Consider the following 22,676-nt stretch of genomic DNA (forward strand, 5'->3'; position numbering starts at 1 on the left):
GGTACTACAATCGCTTGAATCAAGTGGGAGTTAATCTTCCAGATAAGATAGTGATTGACAGAGTTCTCTAGTCACTATCACCAACCTACTAGAACTTCATGATAAACTATAATATGCAAGGGATGACAAAAATGATTCCCGAGCTCTTCACGATGCTGAAAATCGGCGAAGGTAGAAATCAAGAAAGAGCATCAAGTGTTGATGGTTGACAAGACCAGTAGTTTCAAGTAAAAGGGCAAGGGAAAGAAAGGGAACTTCAATAAGAATGGCAAGCAAGTTGCCACTCCCATGAAGAAGCCCAAAGCTAGACCCAAGCCTGAAACTAAGTGCTTCTATTGCAAAGGAAATGGTCACTAGAAGCAGAACTACCCCAAATACTTGGCGGATAAGAAGGATGGCAAAGTGAATAAAGGTATATATGATATACATGTTATTGATGTGTAATTTACTAGTGTTCATAGCAACCCCTGGGTATTTGATACCAGCTCAGTTGCTGAGATTAGTAACTCGAAACAGGAGTTGCAGAATGAACAGAGACTAGTTAAGACCAAAGTGACGATGTGTGTTGGAAGTGATTCCAAGGTTGATACGATCACCATCGCACACTCCTCTACCTTCAGGATTAGTGTTGAACCTAAAATAAATGTTATTTGGTGTTTGCGCTAAGCATGAATATGATTAGATCATGTTTATTGCAATACGGTTATTCATTTAAGTTGGAGAATAATTGTTGTTCTGTTTACATGAATAAAACCTTATGTGGTGATACACCCAAGGTGAATGGTTTATTGAATCTCGATCGTAGTGATACACATATTCATAATATTGATGCCAAAAGATGCAAAGTTGATAATGATAGTGCAACATACTTGTGGCACTGCCGTTTAGGCCAGATTGGTGTAAAGCGCATGAAGAAACTCCATGCAGATGGACTTTTGGAATCACTTGATTATGAATCATTTGATACTTGCGAACCATGCCTCATGGGCAAGATGACTAAAACTCCATTCTCCGGAACAATGGAGCGAGCTAATGACTTATTGGAAATAATACATACCGATGTATGCGGTCCGATGAGTGTTGAAGCTCGCGGCGGGTATCGTTATTTTCTGACCTTCACATATGATTCAAGCAGATATGGGTATATCTACTTGATGAAACACAAGTCTGAAACATTTGAAAAGTTCAAAGAATTTCAGAGTGAAATGGAGAATCATCGTAACAAGAAAATAAAGTTTCTACGATCTGATCGCGGAGGCGAATATTTGAGTTACGAGTTTGGCCTTCATTTAAAACAATGTGGAATAGTTTCACAACTCACGCCACCTAGAACACCACAGCGTAATGGTGTGTTCGAACATCGTAACCGTACTTTATTAGATATGGTGCGATCTATGATGTCTCTTACCGATTTACCGCTATCGTTTTGGGGTTATGCATTAGAGACAACTGCATTCACGTTAAATAGGGCACCGTCTAAATCCGTTGAGACGACACCGTATGAACTTTGGTTTGGCAAGAAACCTAATCTGTCATTTCTTAAAGTTTGGGGTTGCGGCAGTTATGTCAAAAGGCTTCAGCCTGATAAGCTCGAACCCAAATCGGAGAAAGTGCATCTTCATAGGATACCCTAAGGAAAAAATTGGGTAAACCTTCTACCACAAATCCGAAGGCAAGATCTTTGTTGCCAAGAATGGAACCTTTCTAGAGAAGGAGTTTCTCTCGAAAGAAGTAAGTGGGAGGAAAGTAGAACTTGATGAGGTAATTGTACCTTCTCACGAATTCGAAAATAGCACGTCAGTGAAATCCGTTCCCGTGATGCCTACACCAACTAGAGAGGAAGCTAATGATGATGATCATGAAACTTTAGATCAAGTTACTACTGGACCTCGTAGGCCGAACAGAGCACGTTCCGCACCAGAGTGGTACGGTAATCCTATTATGGAAGTCATGTTACTAGACCATGACGAACCTACGAACTATGAAGAAGATATGATGAGCCAGATTCTGATAAATGTCTTGAGGCCATGAAATCTGAGATAGGATCCATGTATGAGAACAAAGTATGGACTTTGGTGGACTTGCCCGATGATCGGCGAGCCATAGAGAATAAATGGATCTTCAAGAAGAAGACTGACACTGATAGTAATGTCACTATCTACAAAGCTTGACTTGTCGCAAAAGGTTTTCGACAAAGTTCAAGGAGTTGACTACGATGAGACTTTCTCACCCATAGCGATGCTTAAGTCTGTCCGAATCATGTTAGCAATTGCCACATTTTGTGATTATGAAATCTGGCAAATAGATGTCAAAAACCTACATTCCTTAATGGATATTAAAGAAGAGTTGTATATGATGCAACCAGAAGATTTTGTCAATCCTAAAGGTGCTAACAAAGTGTGCGAGCTCCAGCGATCCATCTATGGACTGGTGCAAGCATCTTGGAGTTGGAATATACGCTTTGATAAGGTGATCAAAGCATATGGTTTTATACAGACTTATGGTGAAGCCTATATTTACAAGAAAGTGAGTGGGAGCTCTGTAGCATTTCTGATATTATATGTGGATGACATATTGTTGATTGAAAATGATATAGATTGAATAAGAATTTTTTCAGTGAAAGACCTCAGTGAAGCTGCTTACGTATTGGGCATCAAGATCTATAGAGATAGATCAAGATGCTTGATAAGACTTTCAATGAGTACATACCTTGACAAGATTTTGAAGGAGTTCAAAATGGATCAGTCAAAGAAGGAGTTCTTGCATGTATTGTAAGGTGTGAAGTTGAGTAAAGACTCAAAACCCGACCACGACAGAAGATAAAGAGAGAATGAAAGTCATTCCCTATGCCTCAGCCATAGGTTCTATAAAGTATGCCATGCCGTGTACCAAACCTGTTGTGTACCTTGCGATGAGTTTGGCAAGGGGGTACAATAGTGATCCAGGGCTAGATCATTGGACAGTGGTCAAAATTATCATTAGTTACCTTAAAAGAGGACTAAGGAAATGTTTCTCAGTTATGGAGGTGATAAAGAGTTCGTCGTAAAGAGTTACATCGATGCAAGCTTTGACACTCATCTAGATGACTCTAAATCTCAATCTAGATACGTATTGAACGTGGGAGCAATTAGCTAGAGTAGCTCCATGCAGAGCATTGTAGACATAGAAATTTGTATACATACGAATGTGAATCTGGCGGACCCGTTGACTAAACTTCTCTCACAAGCAAAACATGATCACACCTTAGTACTCTTTGGGTGTTAATCACATAGCGATGAGAACTAGATTATTGACTCTAGTAAACCCTTTGGGTGTTGGTCACATGGCGATGTGAACTATGGGTGTTAATCACATAAAGATGTGACCTATTGGTGTTAAATCACATGCCGATGTGAACTAGATTATTGACTCTAGTGCAAGTGGGAGACTGAAGAAAATATTCCCTAGAGGCCATAATAAAGTTGTTATTTTATATTTCATTATATCATGATAAATTTTTATTATTCATGATAGAATTGTATTAACCGGAAATCTAAATACATGTGTGAATACATAGACAAACACTGTGTCCCTAGTGAGCCTCTACTTGACTAGCTCGTTGATCAAAGATGGATAAGGTTTCCTAACCACGGACATGAGTTGCCATTTGATAACTGGATCACATCATTAGTAGAATGATGTGATGCACATGACCCATCCGTTAGCTTAGCATATTGATCGTTCAGTTTTATTGCGCTTTCTTCATGTCAAATACATATTCCTTCGACTATGAGATTATGCAACTCCCGGACACCGGAGGAATACCTTGTGTGCTATCAAACGTCACAACGTAACCGGGTGATCATAAAGATGCTCTACAGGTATCTCCGAAGGTGTTTGTTGGGTTGGCATAGATTGAGATTAGGATTTGTCACTCCGAGTATCGAAGAGGTATCTCTGGGCCCTCTCGGTAATGCACATCATAAGAAGCCTTGCAAGCAAAGTGAATAATGAGTTAGTTACAAGATGATTTATTATGGAACGAGTAAAGAGACTTGCCGGTAATGAGATTGAACTAGGTATGTGGATACCGACGATCGAATCTCGGGCAAGTAACATACTGATGACAAAGGGAATAATGTATGTTGTCATAACGGTTCGACCGATAAAGATCTTCATAGAATATGTAGGAACCAATATGAGCATCTAGGTTCATCTATTGGTTATTGACCGAAGAGGTGTCTCGGTCATGTCTACATAGTTCTCGAACCCGTAGGGTCCGCACACTTAATGTTCAATGACGATTTAGTATTATATGAGTTATGTGATTTGGTGACCGAATGTTGTCCAGAGTCCCGGATGAGATCACGGACATGACGAGGAGTCTTGAAATGGTTGAGAGGTAAAGATTCATATATAGGATGATAGTATTCGGACACCGGAAGTGTTCCGGAGGGTACCGGGTACATATAGGGTCACCGGAAGGGGTTCCGGACTCCCCCGGCAAAGATATGGGCTTAATGGGCCAAGGGAGGGACAAACCAGCCCACGAGGGGCTAGTGTGCCCCTCCACTAGGGCAGCCAGCCCTAGGGAAAGGAAAGGGGGGGAGGGAAAGTCCCTCCTTCCTTCCCTTCCTCAAGGGAGAAAGGAAAGGGGGGCGCCACCTCCCCCTTCCTTCCCTTCGCGCCTATACAAGGAAGGGGGGGCGAACCAGGGCAGGAGCCCAAGTGGGATTTGGCCCCACTTGGGGCACCCCTTGGCCTCTCCCCTCTCCCTCCCACCTATATATATATGAGGAGGGGGCGCCTAGAACACACACCAACAATTGTTAGCCGTGTGTGGTGCCCCCTCCACAATTTACGCCTCCGGTCATATCTTCATCGTGCTTAGACGAAGCCCTGCGCGGATCACTTCACCATCACCGCACCACGCCGTCGTGCTGACGGAACTCATCTTCTTCCTCGACACCTTTGCTGGATCAAGAGGACGAGGGACGTCATCGAGCTGAACGTGTGCATAACTCAGAGGTGTCGTACGTTCGGTGCTTGATCGGTCGAATCTAGAAGAAGTTCGACTACATCAACCGCGTTATCAAATGCTTTCGCTTTCGGTCTACGAGGGTACGTGGACACACTCTCCCCCTCTCATTGCTATGCATCTCCTAGATAGATCTTGCGTGAGCGTAGGAATTTTTTGAAATTGCATGCTACGTTCCCCAACATCTTCCACCAAATAAACCATATAGTAATCAACTACAAGATGTAATCAACACAACTAGTCACCCACAAGTACCAATCTAAGGTTCCGGTACAAAGATTGAACACAAGAGATGAACTAGGGTTTGAGAGGAGATGGTGCTGTTGAAGATTTTGATGGAGATTACCCTCCCAAAGATGGGAGAGTTTTTGGTGATGATGATGACGATGATTTCCCCCTCCGGGAGGGAAGTTCTCCCGGCGGAATCGCTCCGCCGGAGGGCAAAAGTGCTCCTGCCCAAGTTCCACCTCGAGACGACGACGCTTCGTCCCGAAAGTCCCCTCCTAATTTTTCTAGGTCAAAATGAACTATATACCAGAAGATGGGCACCGAAGGTGGGCCGAGGAGGGCACAACCCACCAGGGCACGCCTGGGCTCCCTGACGCGCCCAGGTGGGTTGTGCCCACCTGGTGGGCCCCCTCTGGTAGTTATTTGCTTCAATATTTTTCATATATTGCAAAAAAATTCTCCGTAAATTTTCAGCTCATTTGGAGATGTGCAGAATAGATAACTCTGATGTAGTTTTTCCAGGTCAAAAATTCCAACTGCCGACATTCTCCCTCTTTGTGTAAACCTTGCATATTATGAGAGAAAAGACATTAGAAATACTCCAAAAAGCATTATTATGCATAAGAACATTATGAATAACAGTAGTAAAACATGATGCAAAATGGACGTATCAAGCACTCCAGGCTCGCCTTTTGGCCGAGGAGGTTGAATTTAAAAGCCAGTTAACACAATTATTTAGATTCAGATCAGGACATTATTTTAATAAAAACCAAACCGACCAAAAACCAACGAGTCCCGCAGAATCGGCTTGGAGGTTGTTATAAACCCACACCACAAGACGACTAAGTTATCCATGCTAGCATCTCGTAGGTCAAACGACGAGTCCCACAAAACCGTCCTTAAGTGTGTTAACCCCGCGCCTCAAGATAGCTAAACTATCCATGCCGGCATCTTGCGGGTCAGCCGATGGGTCCCACAGACCCGACGTGGAGGCTGTTAAGGCTAACAAGATGGCTAAATTATTTCCATGCCGGCATCTGACAGGTTGATCGACGGATCCTACAAAACTGGCCTGTGGACTACTTATGCCCAAACACTGCTACTTAGTTGAGGTAGTTCCCAAGAGGATTCGATCATGCAACACAACATCTTCTCTGCCAAGCTGCACCTCGGTGATGACAAAAGGCACAAGTGCTAAAGTGCTATAAGGTTCTAGGTGCATAACGGATTTTGAGTCGGTACACACCTTGAGGCCTTCTTGTGCCAAAACACCGTACTTGGTTGAGCTAGTTCTCGAGGAGATGCGATCCTCACGTCGGCCATGTTGCCCAACACGAGTCTCGGGGCTACTGCATTGACGATTCAATGTAGGAAATTCAAAGTGCAATATATTTTCTGAGGAGATTTTGATCCTCAGGTCGACCACTCGCGCTCGACCCGAGTCTCTGAGGCTACTACACACCGTGGATTTTCCTAAAGTATACTAGGAAGCAAGAATTCGATCCTCAAGTCGACCTTTGCGAACCGACTGAGTCTCGTGGGCTACTGGGTCAGCGGTTTAATTTTATCCTTCAGGTGCATACTGGATTTTAAGCCGACACACACCTTCAGGGCTAATAGCTATATGTTTCGACGGAGAATAAATTGCACCAACCGAAAAAAATTATGCGAAAAATCAGCTCGCAGAAACCGGCTTAGCAGGATTTTTTTCCGTGGAGGCCGTCCATCTTCATCGACAACTCAAGACCGAGGTGGTGCGCACCACTTCAGAAGTAGTCCGGCTTGGAGGCCGGCTGCGAGCGGTTGGGGGGGGACTTTTTCAACGTGCAGCTCGATCATACTCCTGCAATATTTCCAGAGACCGAGGTGGTTTTAGTAACCTCATATGCAGTCCAACATCGTAGCTTGGGTGCAAGAATACACTGATTGGAGGAAGTTCTCGTTGAACCATTTTCAAGACCGACAATTAAAGATGAAGAGCAGTTCAAACGAGTCGAGGTCCGACCAGACTTGAAGACCGGTTGAGGGAACATCGACGATGCCCCATATAGGGGGCCTCTCACCATGTCGACTCCCGGCCTCATGGACAGGGTCGAGGACACCTAGGTCGGTTCCATCCGGGGCCACTTTGGGCGTCCCATGACGATCTACAAGTAGTCCTGCTGTACAAGAAAATGACTCATCCGTGGAGTAGTCCTCTCCACCGATGTAGCCAACTAGGACTCTTGTAATTCTAGGCCTCCGGTAACTTATATAAACTAGGGTTGTGCTAGTCGATCAAATACATCTAGATAGACAGCAATCATAGGGTAGGGTAGATCATCTATACTCCAATCCAAATAAATAAACACAAGCATGATGTAAGATTTTATTTCTTCGGAGAGCCCGAACCTGCGAAAAACTTGTGTATTTGTTATCGTAATGTCCGATCGTCTAGCTCGGGATCCTACTCCGAGATCTGTCGGATTTAGCTCCATCAGCGGCTACCCTGCCCCAGAGTTCTACGATGGCGACGACGGAGGAAGAGAGTGGGGGCGGAGGCGGGGAACCCTAGGAAACAGTTCGACACAGGAGTTGGATAAAGAGAGAGGGGGGTGAATTACGTGGTGATACGTTAAATCAGGGAGTTAAACCAGTGAGATTTGGTTTTTAGTGTGAGGGAGGCAAAACTAAACCATATGTATCGGACTATCGACACTCTTTGACAGTGGAGATTTGTAAACCATGGATGAAAGTAAAGGGCGCGCTGAAGGACAGTACGCTACAGCTGTGGCATGAAACGTGCCGTCGCAGCACATCTCAACTGCGAACACATCGCACATCGGCAAATTTGACAATTTTGACCTGGAAAAGAAATAAATTCACAGAATGAACTGGGTGCGAAACTATTTCACACCCCTGACCCTTTTGTGTAGCGCCCGCCACGCCGGCGCCACACCCTACGGTGCAGCGCCTAGCTCCGGGGCGTTGCACCTCTGTCCACCGTGGCAGCCCATGGGCCCGCACCCAGTAGTGCAACGCCTCCGAGCTAGGCGCTACATGTGTAATGTGCAGCGCCTAGCGGCTAGGCGCTGCACTGTGACTTATCCAGCCACTTGGCTGGGCCCCCCTCCCCCACCCCCCCACCACACACTCTCTCACTCTCTCCCCGAGCTTTGCCCCCTCTCCCACTCTCCCCCTCTCAAATCTTCTTCCAAATCTTGCAAATTTGAAGAATTTGTCCGTGGATTTTGAAGTCAAACCCTCCCTCAAGGTAATAATCTCCGATCCCCTTGTTTTGATCGAAGTAAAGTTCTCCCATTGCTCATTTGTTGGTAGTTTGGGGAAACCCTAGTTTTGTTTGGATCTAGAGATTTGCATGGAGATGTGAGATGTTTGTTTGCCAATTTCTATGATTAGGCTTTGTTAGTATGCTAGGGTTATTCTTATGGGTGTTCTTATGTTGGTGCTAGGGTTAGGTTTAGGGCTAGGGTTATGGTTAGGGTTATGGTTATGGTTAGGGTTAGGGTTGTTTTTTCATATATATATTAGGGTTTGTATTCGGTGTTAATCCATGGATTAGTACTCATGGAAGCAATGTTACCTTGTGTTCTTTGAATGCTTATAGGGATGGGAAGAACATGTGTGTTTGTTCATCATGGGGACAAAGACGCCTTTTTGAAAGGCAATAAAGAACCGGACCCGAATGAGTTTGACATGGTGTTTGATAGTAGTCCTAGCTATGCGGAGCTCTTGCAACAAGTTAGGAAAGATTTGAATTGGATGGACCCTAGTGATATCATTGAGTTGGAGGGAAGGCATAATGTTGGTTTTGGAATGCACATCCGTTGGAAGACAATGCGTGTAAACTCGGAGCAACGTTGGGTTGCATACAAGGAGACGGTGGCCGAATCACTAGACAAGGCTCTTGAGTTATTTGCAACGAAGAAGGTTGATTCAAGTTTGCATTTGGACTTGAACCGGAACCCCTCCCCTTTGGTTGCTAGTAGCCCCCCATCCTTGAAGCGAGATGAAATTGTTGAACCTCTTTTGACCCAAGAAGTGAGGCCAACATTGAGCCCTTATAGAAACAACCAAGATGAATCTTTGCAAGAGGACAATGATGAGTATGCGGACGATGACAATGAAGTTGATCTCCATGACAACAATGTGGGTGATCTCGACAAATATCATTTGCAAGAGACAATGGACCATTCCATCCCTTTTTCCCGTGCATATGCATCGGACTCGGATGACGATGGTCCCGATGAACAAGTTGATGTGGAGGGGTTCATGGTGAAGGAGGCCGAAGCTTTCGAGAAGGTATTTGGTCGGGATCATCAGACTACATTGTTCAAGGATGTTAGTCTCGCGGATGAAGCCGTGGTAGATGGTGGCCAATGTGTACCTCTTGGGGTTAGGCCAAGCTCTCACCGTGATTTGGTAGACGACAAGAACCGGATTGCTAAAGGTTCTAAGTTCGACAGCTTGTTGGATTTGAAGATGTGGCTTGACAACTACTCGGTTACGCATTATCGTCCACACAAGGTGGTGCACTCGGACGTCAATGTGCGCTACACGGTTGCATGTGCATGTGAAGATGAAAAGGAGGTCCAACTTGGACTTACAAGAGGCCGTGGTGGTGGTAGAGGTCGTGGAAAGGAGGTCCAAGCTAGGCGCTGCATTGTAGAGTGCGGCACCTCCAAGCTAGGCGTTGCACTGTAGAGTGCGGCGCCTCCAAGCTAGGCGTTGCATATGTCTGTAGCTATCCAGAGAGCAACAGAAGTATGGCTAGTTACAGACATATGCAGCGCCTAGCTTGGAGGCGCCACACTCTATAGTGCAGCGCCTGCGAGCTAGGCGTTGCACTGTAGAGTGCGGCGCCTCCAAGCTAGGCGCTGCATATGTCTGTAGCAATCCAGAGAACAACAGAAGTATGGGAAGTTACAGACCTGTGCAGCGCCTAGCTTGGAGGCGCCGCACTCTACAGTGCAACGCCTAGCTCGCAGGCGTTGCATTGTAGAGTGTGGCGCCTCCAAGCTAGGCGCTGCACAAACACTTAGCAATTTTTTTGCCTCAAACTTGAGGCCTACCTACTGTGCCTCCTCCCCCCTCTACTGGGTCATTTTCAGCCACAGTTCAACAATTCGTATAATAAACATTCAGGTTCAAAAAGGGTTCACCACAGACATCATTTCTTAGAAAGGACCATCACAATAAGTTCCAGTTTAACATAGAGCTACCACCACTCCAAGTTCAACGACATAAAAGGTACGACCACTCCAAGTTCAACGACATAACAAATTGCACTCGAAGTTCAACATTATAAAAAAACTAAGATGACTAGTGCTTTCCACGCCTGCTGGCTCCTCCCCCCTCTTGACGCTTATCTTCTTCACCTTCCTAGGAAGAGGAACCCGCTCCGGCTCCGCCTCCGGTTCGACATCGTCATCCAAATAGTCATCCAAAGCCGCCATCCGCGAGGTGCCGACCGTCCTTTTGCCTCTTTGGGTGAAGTCTTCAGGTGTGTACTTGTTGATTCCCCTCCTAGGCTTCAACTCGTATGCAGACCGAGCCTGGTACGTCCCCAAGGTCATATCATCAGCAACCTATGCATCAACAAAAGATATGGAAAGACCGTGTGTGAGGATATAGTTAGCAATGCATCAACAAATGGATATATATCGTCATGACATACCTCTTGGGTGACCACACCCACATCCTCATCCTCGAAAGGTTCACCATGGCTCTGCCCCGAAGCGGGATCTGATGGTGTCGCCGACCTAGACCGTTCTGGTGATACATACTCGGGGTCACGACAACCGAAAAGGTTTGATAGCCGCCTTAACTTTTGGCCCTGGCGCTGCAACATGTACAAGTGAATGAGACATGGAACGTACCAACAAATGTTTAGTGCTAGTTTGAAGGAGATGTGAACCTTAATGAATTCTCGAAGTGCACCTTCCCCATCGCTTTTGCCAGCCGGGGTTGTTTCCAGAATAGTCTCGGTCTCGTCAGCTGCTTTCTTGATCTGGGCACGCTATGAACAGAAACGGTATCAAAGTGTTAGGCAAGCGAAGATGTGAAAAGTGCGAATGGAAAAGCAAAAAGGGCTAACCACAAAGTTCATCATTGGAGCTGAAGGGATCACCGAGTTGCCTTTCCTGACTAATGCGTTGTACTGGTGCTAGGCTACCTCATCAAAAACGGTGGGTTCTTCCAGAATCTCCTCAGCATACGCCGGCTGGCATACCTCCACGCGGGTACTTGCAAGAAACCATGCGAGATAGTTGTTGAACGCGATCGGGCAGTGCTCACGAAGTTGGGCTCGTTTTCTAGCCCTTGCTTGCTCCACACTAAGAGCGAACTGCACGACATACTTCCTGTGATGGCTGGCCCAATACTTGATCTTCCGCTGCTTTTTCCTATCCAACCTGCAAGTTAGAAACAGAATATTAGCATCATCGAAACCGTCGAGAAGCTGCTAAGTGCTCAAGGTTAATTATATCTTACGCGTGTAGCAACTTGTCCGTGTTCTCCCACTCCGGCGGGTGTGGCTGGAACAAACCAAACTGGCGGAACACCCGATGTGGCAGGTGAAGCTCAACCGCCCAGTTGCATATCAGTGGGCACCGCATATGCCAGAGATCCCTATCCCTAATGCACATCGGATTAAGCCTGAACTCTATAGGGTTACCAAAACTCTCTCCTTTTCCATACGGCTCCCATTCCACCTGCAAAATGGGATTGAATGCAAAATTGATATCGAGTGAAGATACAAGCATGATAATCACTTATGCAAGGTCGGTTCACCTGCTCAGGCGTGTTCGCGTCCAGCTCGCTCTTGTACAACTTGTACATTACCGAGGGATCATCCGTCGTCTCATTTAACACATCCCACTTGTAAGCCCAAGTGGGGAGCCGTAGTGGGTCGTCTTTATCGTCCCAATCCTCGTACTTCACGGTCTTAGGTCGTCCAACCGGCAAACGCTCCCAGCTCCATATGGAAAGTGCGAGCAGACAACCACCAATACCTCCAGTGTGCCTACAACTGGCTTCGTCCAACTGCACATAAAAAAGAACATGGTCAAATTTGCCGCAAGAGCGCATTGATAATGTATCAATGAAGTGAAAAGGAAACAACTTCATACCTGTCGATACAAGTAAGCTAGTGTCGCCGAACCCCAACTCCATTTGCTATCGAAGACGGTCAACGCCTTCAGCCACATCCATGGAGCATTCTTGCCTGTGCCATCAGCAAACATTGTCCTCGATATCACGTACCACACGTAGACACGAGCATATGTCTTCACCATGTCCTCATTAGCATCATCGGGGCAATGACAGAAGTTCGATGATATCCACGTGAAAGTAGCGCCCGCTGCGACTCTTTCCTTCTTCTTATCTTCTGCTTCTGGCTCCCGAGGCTCCGGAGGAACCATACCGATAAGGGCTTGCATCTGCGCGCGCCACCCTTCAGAATCGGTGTTCATACATAAAGGATTGCCATCGATAGGAAGACCGGTGATCATAGCAATATCCTGCAGCGTCATTGTCATCTCCCCGGTCCGAAGATGGAAAGTGTGTGTCTCCGGCAATGATCAATAAGCGCGGTGAGTGCTGCAACATTGTTGGGTGGCGTCGACCGGCGGACCAACTCAATGAAAGGGAGAAGTCCTGCCTCCCTAACATAAGGTGTGTATCGCTCATCATAGCGCATCCCTCCAAGACTGATCTCGTGAGACCGAAGCTTCAGAGGTGCAAACTCCTACAAACAAACAAATCATAACATTACATATGGGGCATTTGTGTTTGAAAAAACATACGAAATTCATAACACCGGCCACTTTCAGTATTACCCGCTGCTGCACCGACATAGCGTACGACCGGTGTTGTTTGTCCCAATGATCATCGAGAAGCCAAACCATCCTAACAATTTCAACAAAGCATTCTTGTCAACACGATTATCTTTTCAATTCAAAAAAACTAAAGTAGGCCTACTACATGCAAGATTCAAAGCATATGTATCCAAAGCATTTTTCTCAATACGAGTATAACATGGCCTACTTCATACAAATAACTTTTCCATAGAAATAACATGTCAATCTATATATCCAAACTATATAAATAACATGTCAACCTATCTATCCAAACCACATTCTAATCTAACAAAAGTTCCCCAAATCTAATATATGCAATATTCAAACAAAAGTTCCCCAAATCTAATACATGCAAGATTCAAACAAGGGTTCCCCAAATTTTCAAAATATAATATTTTCTATGGATAGAAAGAAGGGGATCGGAGGAGAGTACCTTCTATGATGGATTGGTGAAGAAATGCACGGACCAAATCGTCGGATCGGAAGGATTTGGGAGAGGGGATTGAGAGGGGGAGTGCAGAGGGCCGCCGCCCTGTTTGTTCTGTAACTGGCAATGGGGAGGGTGGGGGAGGAGAGGGCTGGCGCGTTTGCAGATAAGTCACAGTGCAGCGCCTAGCCGCTAGGCGCTGCACATTACACGTGTAGCGCCTAGCGGCTAGCTCGGAGGCGTTGCACTGCTGGGTGCGGGCCCATGGGCTGCCACGGTGGACAGAGGTGCAACGCCCCGGAGCTAGGCGCTGCACCGTAGGGTGTGGCGCCGGCGTGACGGGCGCTACACAAAAGGGTTAGGGGTGTGAAATAGTTTCGCACCCAGTTCATTCTGTGAATTTATTTCGTTTCCGGGTTAAAATTGTCAAATTTGCCTCGCACATCTCCCTGCGGCGACCGACCGTCACGGTAGTTAGACCCGTGTGCGCCGCAAGCTGCCAGCCTTCCCTATATCCTCTCTTCCCTCTCCGCTCTCGGGTTTCTTCACCATTAGATCCCACCGATTCCACTCTCCACTGATCCTGCTGGTCCGGCGGCTCGCCGCTACCGATTGAACACCCCAATTCGGGCCCCTCCATTCGGTCGAATTGGGAGGTTCTTTGGAAGCGCATCCACCCACGAATCGAGGTAATTGACTTATGCTCCACGCCCTGGCATTGGTTTCTTGCGTAAAGCTTGGATCTTTCCTTGGATTAACTGGTTGGACCGGCTTGTTGTGGAGTGGGCGTCGTCATGGATGTGCCTGACCCGAATCTTGGCGTCCTTAGCTTGTCGCCCACGGGGGAAAGTTTTTCTTCAATCCGTGAACTGTTTGTTGTATCTAACCGTGTCAAATGTCGACTTGCAGGATTGGAGCTTTCTTGCAGTTGCATTCAGGAATCATGAATAATTTGTTGCAAGACTGAGGCGGGTGTTGAGGTAACTACTGGATGAATTTGTTATTATGGCCAATGCCCTGATTCTGCGCGGGGCTTATGAGCTTGCTGAATATCTGAAGCACAAGTAACCATGGATAGAAAAGTCGGAGTGGTTTTAGTCTGCCTGCTCTTCCTACTCATTGGGGAAGTTTCAGCGGTTGCCCAGACCGAGGTTGGTCATGTGCGTGTAACACAGGAGGCACCAGATCTGAAGCTAGAGGATGCTGGTAGACATGATGTGTCCCAAAGTGGAAGGGTGTCGGTGTATGTTGTTGCATGGTCGACGCTTGCGATGGCTGCAGCAACAGGGTTGGGAGCAGTTCCCTTCTTTTTCCTGGAGCTAGAGGCCCAATGGGCGGGCCTTTGCAATGGGTTGGCAGCTGGGGTGATGTTGGCAGCAAGTTTTGATCTTGTGCAGGAAGGGCAGATGTACGGCAGTGGGAGTTGGGTTGTTTTTGGGATTTTGAGTGGAGGGATCTTTATTTGGCTTTGCAAGAAGGTAAATCTTGCTTCATACTCTTTGTCGTTTAGCGATATCATTGATCATTTACATCGAATAATTTATTGCCAGATATACAACCACAACTATTATAGTCGAAAGAAAGAAAAAACTTTAGTTTACTCCGAGATGGCTTTCTTCTGTCCAAGTATCTGTCAGCATGCTGATGGTTTAGCAGTATGAGCCTACTTACATAGTCTTGGATCCACAATTTTTGTAGCTGCCAGGGTTAAGTCTGAAGCGCAGGCAGTTGAAGGAAGTGCACTAGTCAAGTCAGCTGGATGTTTCAGTGAAAGAATTAAACAAAATCATTAGGTTTCATGATGAAGTGCCACGTCCAGCGGGCCGAACACATTAGTCTGCTCTGGCCGAAATTTGTTTATGTGGGCATTGTGCTAGCTGCTTAGATGCTGTTGGTATTCACAGCGTTTATTCCAGTTTGATGGACATACCCACTTAAAGTGGTCAGCAGCATGCCGCTTCCTACGCCCGTCTCGTCTGATGTTTTTGTTGAGGGATGCTCAATGCTGGTCATTCCCACGTTTTGGTCACACAGTTCGCGAACGGTAATACCTCCTGGCAGACCAAACTTTTTCGGTGGTGCTCACTCGCCTCGAATGGGTGTAGAATGAGACCGTATTTTCCTTGAACCAGCCGATGAACATCCGTCGGCATGACCTTGTACAGCTCCGTTTCGTCAACGTTGAGCATCAGCCTCTGTGCCGAGTGCATGCCCTTGATGGGCCCTGTACCGCAGGGAAGTGGTATGCTGCATACAGCTAACGTGGCAGGAAAGGAATGGCCACTGTAGCAGGAAAGGATGGACACGTATATGCAAAACCGTAAAGAGAGAGCTAGCTATATATACTCTATGTAACTACAAGTCTACAACTTGGTACCGTTAGTGTGTGTTTTGACAGAAAGTGATAGCGAATATCTTTTTTCAAAGGGTTTGTTAGTTTATGTTTGGTTGTACTGCAGCTAATGTTGAGTGCTCATATGCGGGCTTACCAGCTAACATTGTGCCTCATGTAGCTCCACCGCAACCGCAAGTGCCCACTTAACTTAGCAGTTGCCCACAAAGAGCCACTTCGTGATTATTTTGCTGGCGGGCTTGGCTTGGCGGGTCTATTGGCAGTGCTGCCATTTTCATGCCTAAGTAGGTTAATGTGAACATGGTACTCGTTATGTGTCTACACTAGTAACTACCCTCGTGTAGGCTTATCTTGCTTTAAAAGAATTAGACTGCTGATAAGATTATTCTGGTTACCTGAGCTGAAACCTTAAATGTCAATGCATGGCTGGTGTGCATGTTGCTGTGCCAGTTCAACAATCTGAATTGCCACTAGAATAAACTTGTTAACCGCATTTAGCATCATATCAGCTCAGGATGCTAGCTGTGTTTTCAGCATTAGCGAATATATTTTGCTCCATTCATTTTGGTTATATTTTCCTTTAGATGATACAGTATCTTTCATTTCGTTGATCACAGATTCTTGAGCAACATGGAGAAGTAAGTATGTTGGATATAAAAGGTGCAGATGCAAGTAAAGTTATTCTTGTTGTTGGAATAATGACACTCCATTCGTTTGGCGAGGGTTCCGGTGTTGGTGTTTCCTTTGTTGGGTCAAAAGGATTATCTCAAGGTCTTTTAGTTACTATAGCTATAGCAGTGCACAACATACCTGAAGGCCTGGCTGTAAGCATGGTACTATCATCTAGGGGTGTCTCCCCACAAAAAGCAATGCTATGGAGTATCATAACATCTTTACCACAGGTGCGTTTTCTTTTGCTGTCATCGAGTGGAAATATGAAAGTATTATTTGATACACGCATCATCCTCATTCAGTCATGGAACATTCATCAACTTATAGCTATATTAATTCCTTGTTTCTTAACTAGAAAAATAATACTGAATCGGATAATCGGTTTGGCTCCCAGGTCCAGATGAGTCTGGGATCTGGACCTTTGAGATTGTTAACCGTAGCTGCATTCCAGTGCATATTCGTCCTTTTTACAAAAAAATTGAACAGTGGTAGACCTCATGTACCAGACATTAATACGGGCTGCTCCATTTCTTCTGTGTCAGTACAGACAGCAGCTTGATTCTTCACCGCGTAGTACTCACACGTGGACCGACGTGGTGGTTTGCCGTGAATGCCAGGAGGTTCCCTAGTAATTAAAAGACCCAACCAGCCTCCCAGCTAACACCTTCTTCCTCCCCTGAATCTGGCTATACCGAGTCCATGGTGTCTTCTTCCTTCAGCGTTCTAATCATATACTCCTTGTTAGGACAAGCTGTGTGGTCTTTAGGGTGACTCCCCACTCTGCAAGAGCAAGTTGGACTCATCAACTGACATGACACTACTGCACTTGACTTACATTATGCCACAGTTGGTACCCACTTAATTTTTTGGGGCATGGTTCACAAAATCCCTGAAGTTAAAAACTGCAGTTTTGTTTTGTACTTCAGTATGTGAGAACTCATCTAAACTCAAGTGGTTTCAGATTGCGGCCTAATTCGTCTTCCCCTTGTATGGAATGGTATGTTTCAGAAATCTGTACGAAATAGGTGAACAATTCATCGACTGAAGCATTTGGAACATACTTCTTTTTCCACCTGGAGGCTTGAGGGTCCATTTTCCCTGTCGTTTCTGCAGATACCGCCGGCTCGCTGTCTCCCGTCGATGAATCATTGCCAATTTATGTTCCTCCACACCTTTCTGTATCCCATCAAGGTCCCCAAGTTCTTCATGGTCCACCCAACCTTCACCTTCTGCAACTTCCTCGCAGATCCTGCCTGCCCACAAGGGCGAAGGCAAGTGTCGGGGAAGGTGCATGGCAACCCTGTAGGCTGTCGGCATCATCACGAACCGGAGAACCGTCCAATCTCTCTACGTCACATCGCCAAATATTGGCAGGCTGCTAACACATGATGAGTCAAAAAGATTACATCCTAAACATAATCCAGGCACCATACACATCAAGGCACATACCTGTTGCCTAGACCTAGGGGAAACTCCATGGTAGCTGCACACCCGCATCAAGCTGGCAATCATGCTCATGGGTTCAGGCGCCCATGGGTGCACCCGACCCGAATGGGTAGTGTATGGGTCGTCGACTTCACCCACTGGTAACCCGATTAACTATTCTTACTACAACAACAACAAAGCCTTTAGTCCCAAACAAGTTGGGGTAGGCTAGAGGTGAAACCCATAAGATCTCGCAACCAACTCATGGCTCTGGCACATGGATAGCAAGCTTCCACGCACCCCTGTCCATAGCTAGCTCTTTGGTGATACTCCAATCCTTCAGGTCTCTCTTAACGGACTCCTCCCATGTCAAATTCGGTCTACCCCGCCCTCTCTTGACATTCTCCGCACGCTTTAGCCGTCCGCTATGCACTGGAGCTTCTGGAGGCCTGCGCTGAATATGCCCAAACCATCTCAGACGATGTTGGACAAGCTTCTCCTCAATTGGTGCTACCCCAACTCTATCTCGTATATCATCATTCCGGACTCGATCCTTCCTCGTGTGGCCACACATCCATCTCAACATACGCATCTCCGCCACACCTAACTGTTGAACATGTCGCCTTTTAGTCGGCCAACACTCCGCGCCATACAACATTGCGGGTCGAACCGCCGTCCTGTAGAACTTGCCTTTTAGCTTTTGTGGCACTCTCTTGTCACAGAGAATGCCAGAAGCTTGGCGCCACTTCATCCATCCGGCTTTGATTCGATGGTTCACATCTTCATCAATACCCCCATCCTCCTGCAACATTGACCCCAAATACCGAAAGGTGTCCTAATTATAAATAGTACATTTTATATAAGATGTATTTTTAGGAAAAATATACACTATGTATACTCTATATAATGGGTAGTAAATCTGTACAATTATTTAAAGGCAAGCCAACAATGTACATCAAGTACAATGCAAAAAAGAAGTACAGCAAGTAGGCCAAAAGTCCAAGACTAACACAACGTGTATGCATATCTAGTCCTTTGCTCTTCCCTTCATCGACACAAATCAAGTTTCATGGGCCAAAAATTGCTCAGTCATCGGTCCATAGGAGATGTGCCAGTTGCATGGCACCAAGACCCTGGTGCATCCAATTCATATAAAGCAAGTAACCACCTCGAGTAGCTAACGAGATAGGGATGGGCAAGCCCTGTAGGCGGTGCTGCAAGGAACAATTTTAACATACAAAAAATATCCTTATTCTATGGAATGTTGGTCAGAGATAAATGTGAAGTATGATAATTATTCTTCAATGCTCACCCGATAGTGCCCAATTGGGTCAGATTACCTGATGGGTTCGGGCATGGGTCTAAACTTAGACCCATGGGTAGGGTTGTGGGTTTGGGATGAACCCGATAGTGGGTTCGGGCATGTGTCTGGTTGAGGTCGACCTGACCAAACCCGACCCAATTGCCAGGTCACCTAGTACCAAAAAATGGCCCCAGCCCAGGTTTGAAGAGGACTGGCTCTGTTTACACAGTTCTCGACCACCTTACCCTACATGATGCTTACCCGTGTGTTCTTCACTAATCTGGCCCATGCGACTACGTTCATGACACGTTAGCAGCTCTTGGGCCTTACCAAAAAATTCTGAACCACTCTCCAGGCGGGACTCATTTTCGTGCACCAGCAGTACATAAGTTGGGACGTCAACAAAGCCGCAAGCACTGTTGCAGGTAACATTTGCAACCCAGCGCTTCTGTTGGCTGGCGGGCTAGACATACCCCATCATGATAAGCTGAATGCAATACCTCATTTTCCACTCCACCTTATCTTACACGATATTAATTTCGGCACACACCCCGCACTCAAACTTGAAGGTCCAGGTACCAAGTTCATCTGTACTCCCGAGCCAAATCGCCTCCCCACATTAAAACCCTCGTTTAAAATATTTTTGAGCTGGAACAAGAGAATTCATTTGTGAAATTAACTAGTATCGTTTTTCTTTTGTATGTTTGTTTTTGTGTCCATGTGTGTTGCTTATTTGTTTGCTTGTGCAAAACAGTATGTTGGTTTATGTATGTGTGCTAGAAAGTGGTGAAAGACTTAAGGTCCTAACTCCTAAGTACAGTTGACATGCACCATAGCGTTGCACACTCTCATGAATCATAAAATGATTATATTTTTCCTGTGAAAATTTAAATTTTAATGACCTCAGACTCTGAATTGTTGAAATATCATAATGAATCACAGTGGTAGATTCACTGGTGAGTACTAGTACTATATTTGTATTCGCAGCAGGTGTGCTTTCTTTGTCATGTCATGCTTCTTTGTTGCCATTTTTGTAGTCCAATAAGGCTAAGTGCTTCACATACTAGTTTGGTAACCGTCTGTGAAGCTCAAAAAGTTTCTCCAAAATCCTCCCTAACCTAATTGACAAATCAACAATAACAGTTCACATCTTGGAAAGGAGTCATATTTATAATGAACTTGTGGAAACGAGCTCATCAAACATCTCAAAGAAGCGCAATTAGAGAAATGGCATCACAAAGGATCTTAAATACTAAATCGTATAACAATCACTATTTATTTATAGGCATTGTACAAATAAATTCTGTACTATTTTCTTCTCTTAAAAAGGACAGCCACAGCTGTTTACACGTGCAACTTTTTCTTAGTATTACTTTGTGAATGAAATGCTCATATGCTTATCTGCAACAGCTTTCAAAGTTGATCTCCGCTTTTGAGTTACATTTGGTGGTTACATTATTTTCTTTACACTCTGATGACCCTGTTTCATTTTCCTTGGTAAATATAGCCAATTGTTGCTGTGCCTGCATTCCTTTGTGCCGATGCATTTCAGAAGGTGCTTCCTTTCTGTACTGGTTTTGCTGCAGGGTGCATGATATGGATTGTTATTGCAGAGGTTCTTCCTGATGCTTTTAAGGTGACTGCCCTTTTGTCATCAAGAAATTGGTGACTGAAGTTGTTGTTTTCATTGGTTTTATAATGCAGTCCTGAGCATTTCTGTGTTACATGCAGGAAGCGACTCCATCTCAAGTAGCCTCTGCTGGAACACTTGCTGTTGCTTTTATGGAAACATTAAGTACCGTGCTTCAGGGATTCACGGATGGCCACGGGTAAATTGCCTCTTATATTATTTAAGGATCTTACTTGGACTAGTACAACTTTCAACTGATGCTGTTGATTTGTTCTGATCTAGCTTGGAAGATACATCAGGCTTTTTGGTATCACTTGTATTTGGTCTTGGTCCACTTTTTGGAGGAATTATACTTGTCGCGTTCTCACTTGCCTTCAACATGCCACACCCTCTTCTTACTGGTGTAGCATCTGGCATTGCCTTCCGTCTTGCTTCATGGAGGCCATTGCAACTTGTGATGTCCTTAAAGATGGGTTTCTTCACCACCTTGTTCCTCCTGCTAGGAGGTTCCGTCTTCTACCATCTCGTGGAAGCAAGCATCCTTATGGTTGCTAAACACAAGAAATCATCCGTCAATGTCATTACATCTTCCAGCGGGCTCTCTCTTAGTGTCCTCACACAGCAATCGCTCCTTGCTTGCGGTTGCGTCTTCCTTCACGCCTACGCCGAAGGGCTTGCACTTGGTGTGGCAGCACGCAAGGCATCTGGTCTAGGCCGCTACATGGTTCTTCCAGTCTCTCTTCACGGCCTACCACGGGGTGCTGCTGTTGCTAGTTGTGTATATGGTGCCACTGATAGCTGGCGAGGAGCCTTGGCAGCTGCAGCTCTGACCGGGCTTGCGGGACCAAGCGCGGCCATCGGTGCAATCCTTGCGAAGATTGGCTATGATGGACTGGACTATTGGATGGTGATTGCATGCGGGGCTTTGATCCCGAGCTTTGGCCGTGTCTTCAGACACTCGCTGCGGTTGGACGCGAGGAAGAGCGTCTGCGGGCTCCTGATAGGTTTTGGCTTTGCTTGGGTGTGCTTGATGTCCACCAGATTCATCTGCTTGCACACCCCTTACTGCAATTCAGCTCCAGAAGCGGTTACATGATGTGTTCCTGTCAGATAGTCACATGTAACATCAATGTAACGATAATACTGAAATTATAAGAGGGATATCCTTTCCTTGTATGAACAAAGTGATGAATGGGAAACGAACATTAGACAGTGATTTTGCCTGGAATAATCTTGCAAATTGTGCCACCACAACACAAAAGAAAAGACAGCCTGCTACTTTCGTGAATATTCATTTAGGTGTAATATTCCTTGGCCTCAGTATGATTGGCTGAGCAGGAGCAGAAGAACAGGTGAGAGCTTCGGGGAGAAGAAAGCATACGAGAGAGAGAGAGAGAGAGAGAGAGAGCTGATTCGAAAGTCCTCTTGATGAACAATAGAAAAGAACATGTTTTTTTTCAAACTTTGACAAATGTTTTGAGTGCTTGCAAAGTTTTGTCGTTGAACATTGATGAAGTTTGAACATTCGTGAAGTTTCATCACGGAATGACATTCAAGAAAGTTCATGAATGTTATTTTATAATAGCTTTGCAAGCACTCAAAACTTTTCGAGATTCGTCACAGTTTAAGAGTAATTTTGAAAATTGTGGGGCGCATGATGAGTGGCAGCGAGCGTATTTTTGTTCCAACGGCGTATCATTTGCTTCATTCCGACGAGTGGTTTAGAAAAAATCACGAAAATGCGCTCGTTGCCACTCGTCGT

General features: G+C 45.6%; 1 protein-coding gene across 1 annotated transcript; it reads left to right on the forward strand.

The window, feature by feature from the left end:
* Positions 1-13,965: 13,965 nt before the first annotated feature.
* LOC109744942 (putative zinc transporter At3g08650) lies at positions 13,966-22,145 on the forward strand. Its single transcript, XM_020304080.4, has 6 exons — positions 13,966-14,220; positions 14,441-15,009; positions 16,502-16,786; positions 20,792-20,920; positions 21,016-21,113; positions 21,197-22,145. Exons 2-6 carry the CDS (start codon positions 14,602-14,604, stop codon positions 22,008-22,010), a joined length of 1,734 nt encoding a protein of 577 aa, XP_020159669.1. The 5' UTR covers positions 13,966-14,220; positions 14,441-14,601; the 3' UTR covers positions 22,011-22,145.
* The last annotated feature ends 531 nt before the right edge of the window (positions 22,146-22,676 follow it).

This window comes from Aegilops tauschii, chromosome 1, assembly GCF_002575655.3.
Source record: "Aegilops tauschii subsp. strangulata cultivar AL8/78 chromosome 1, Aet v6.0, whole genome shotgun sequence".
Taxonomy (NCBI): domain Eukaryota; kingdom Viridiplantae; phylum Streptophyta; class Magnoliopsida; order Poales; family Poaceae; genus Aegilops; species Aegilops tauschii.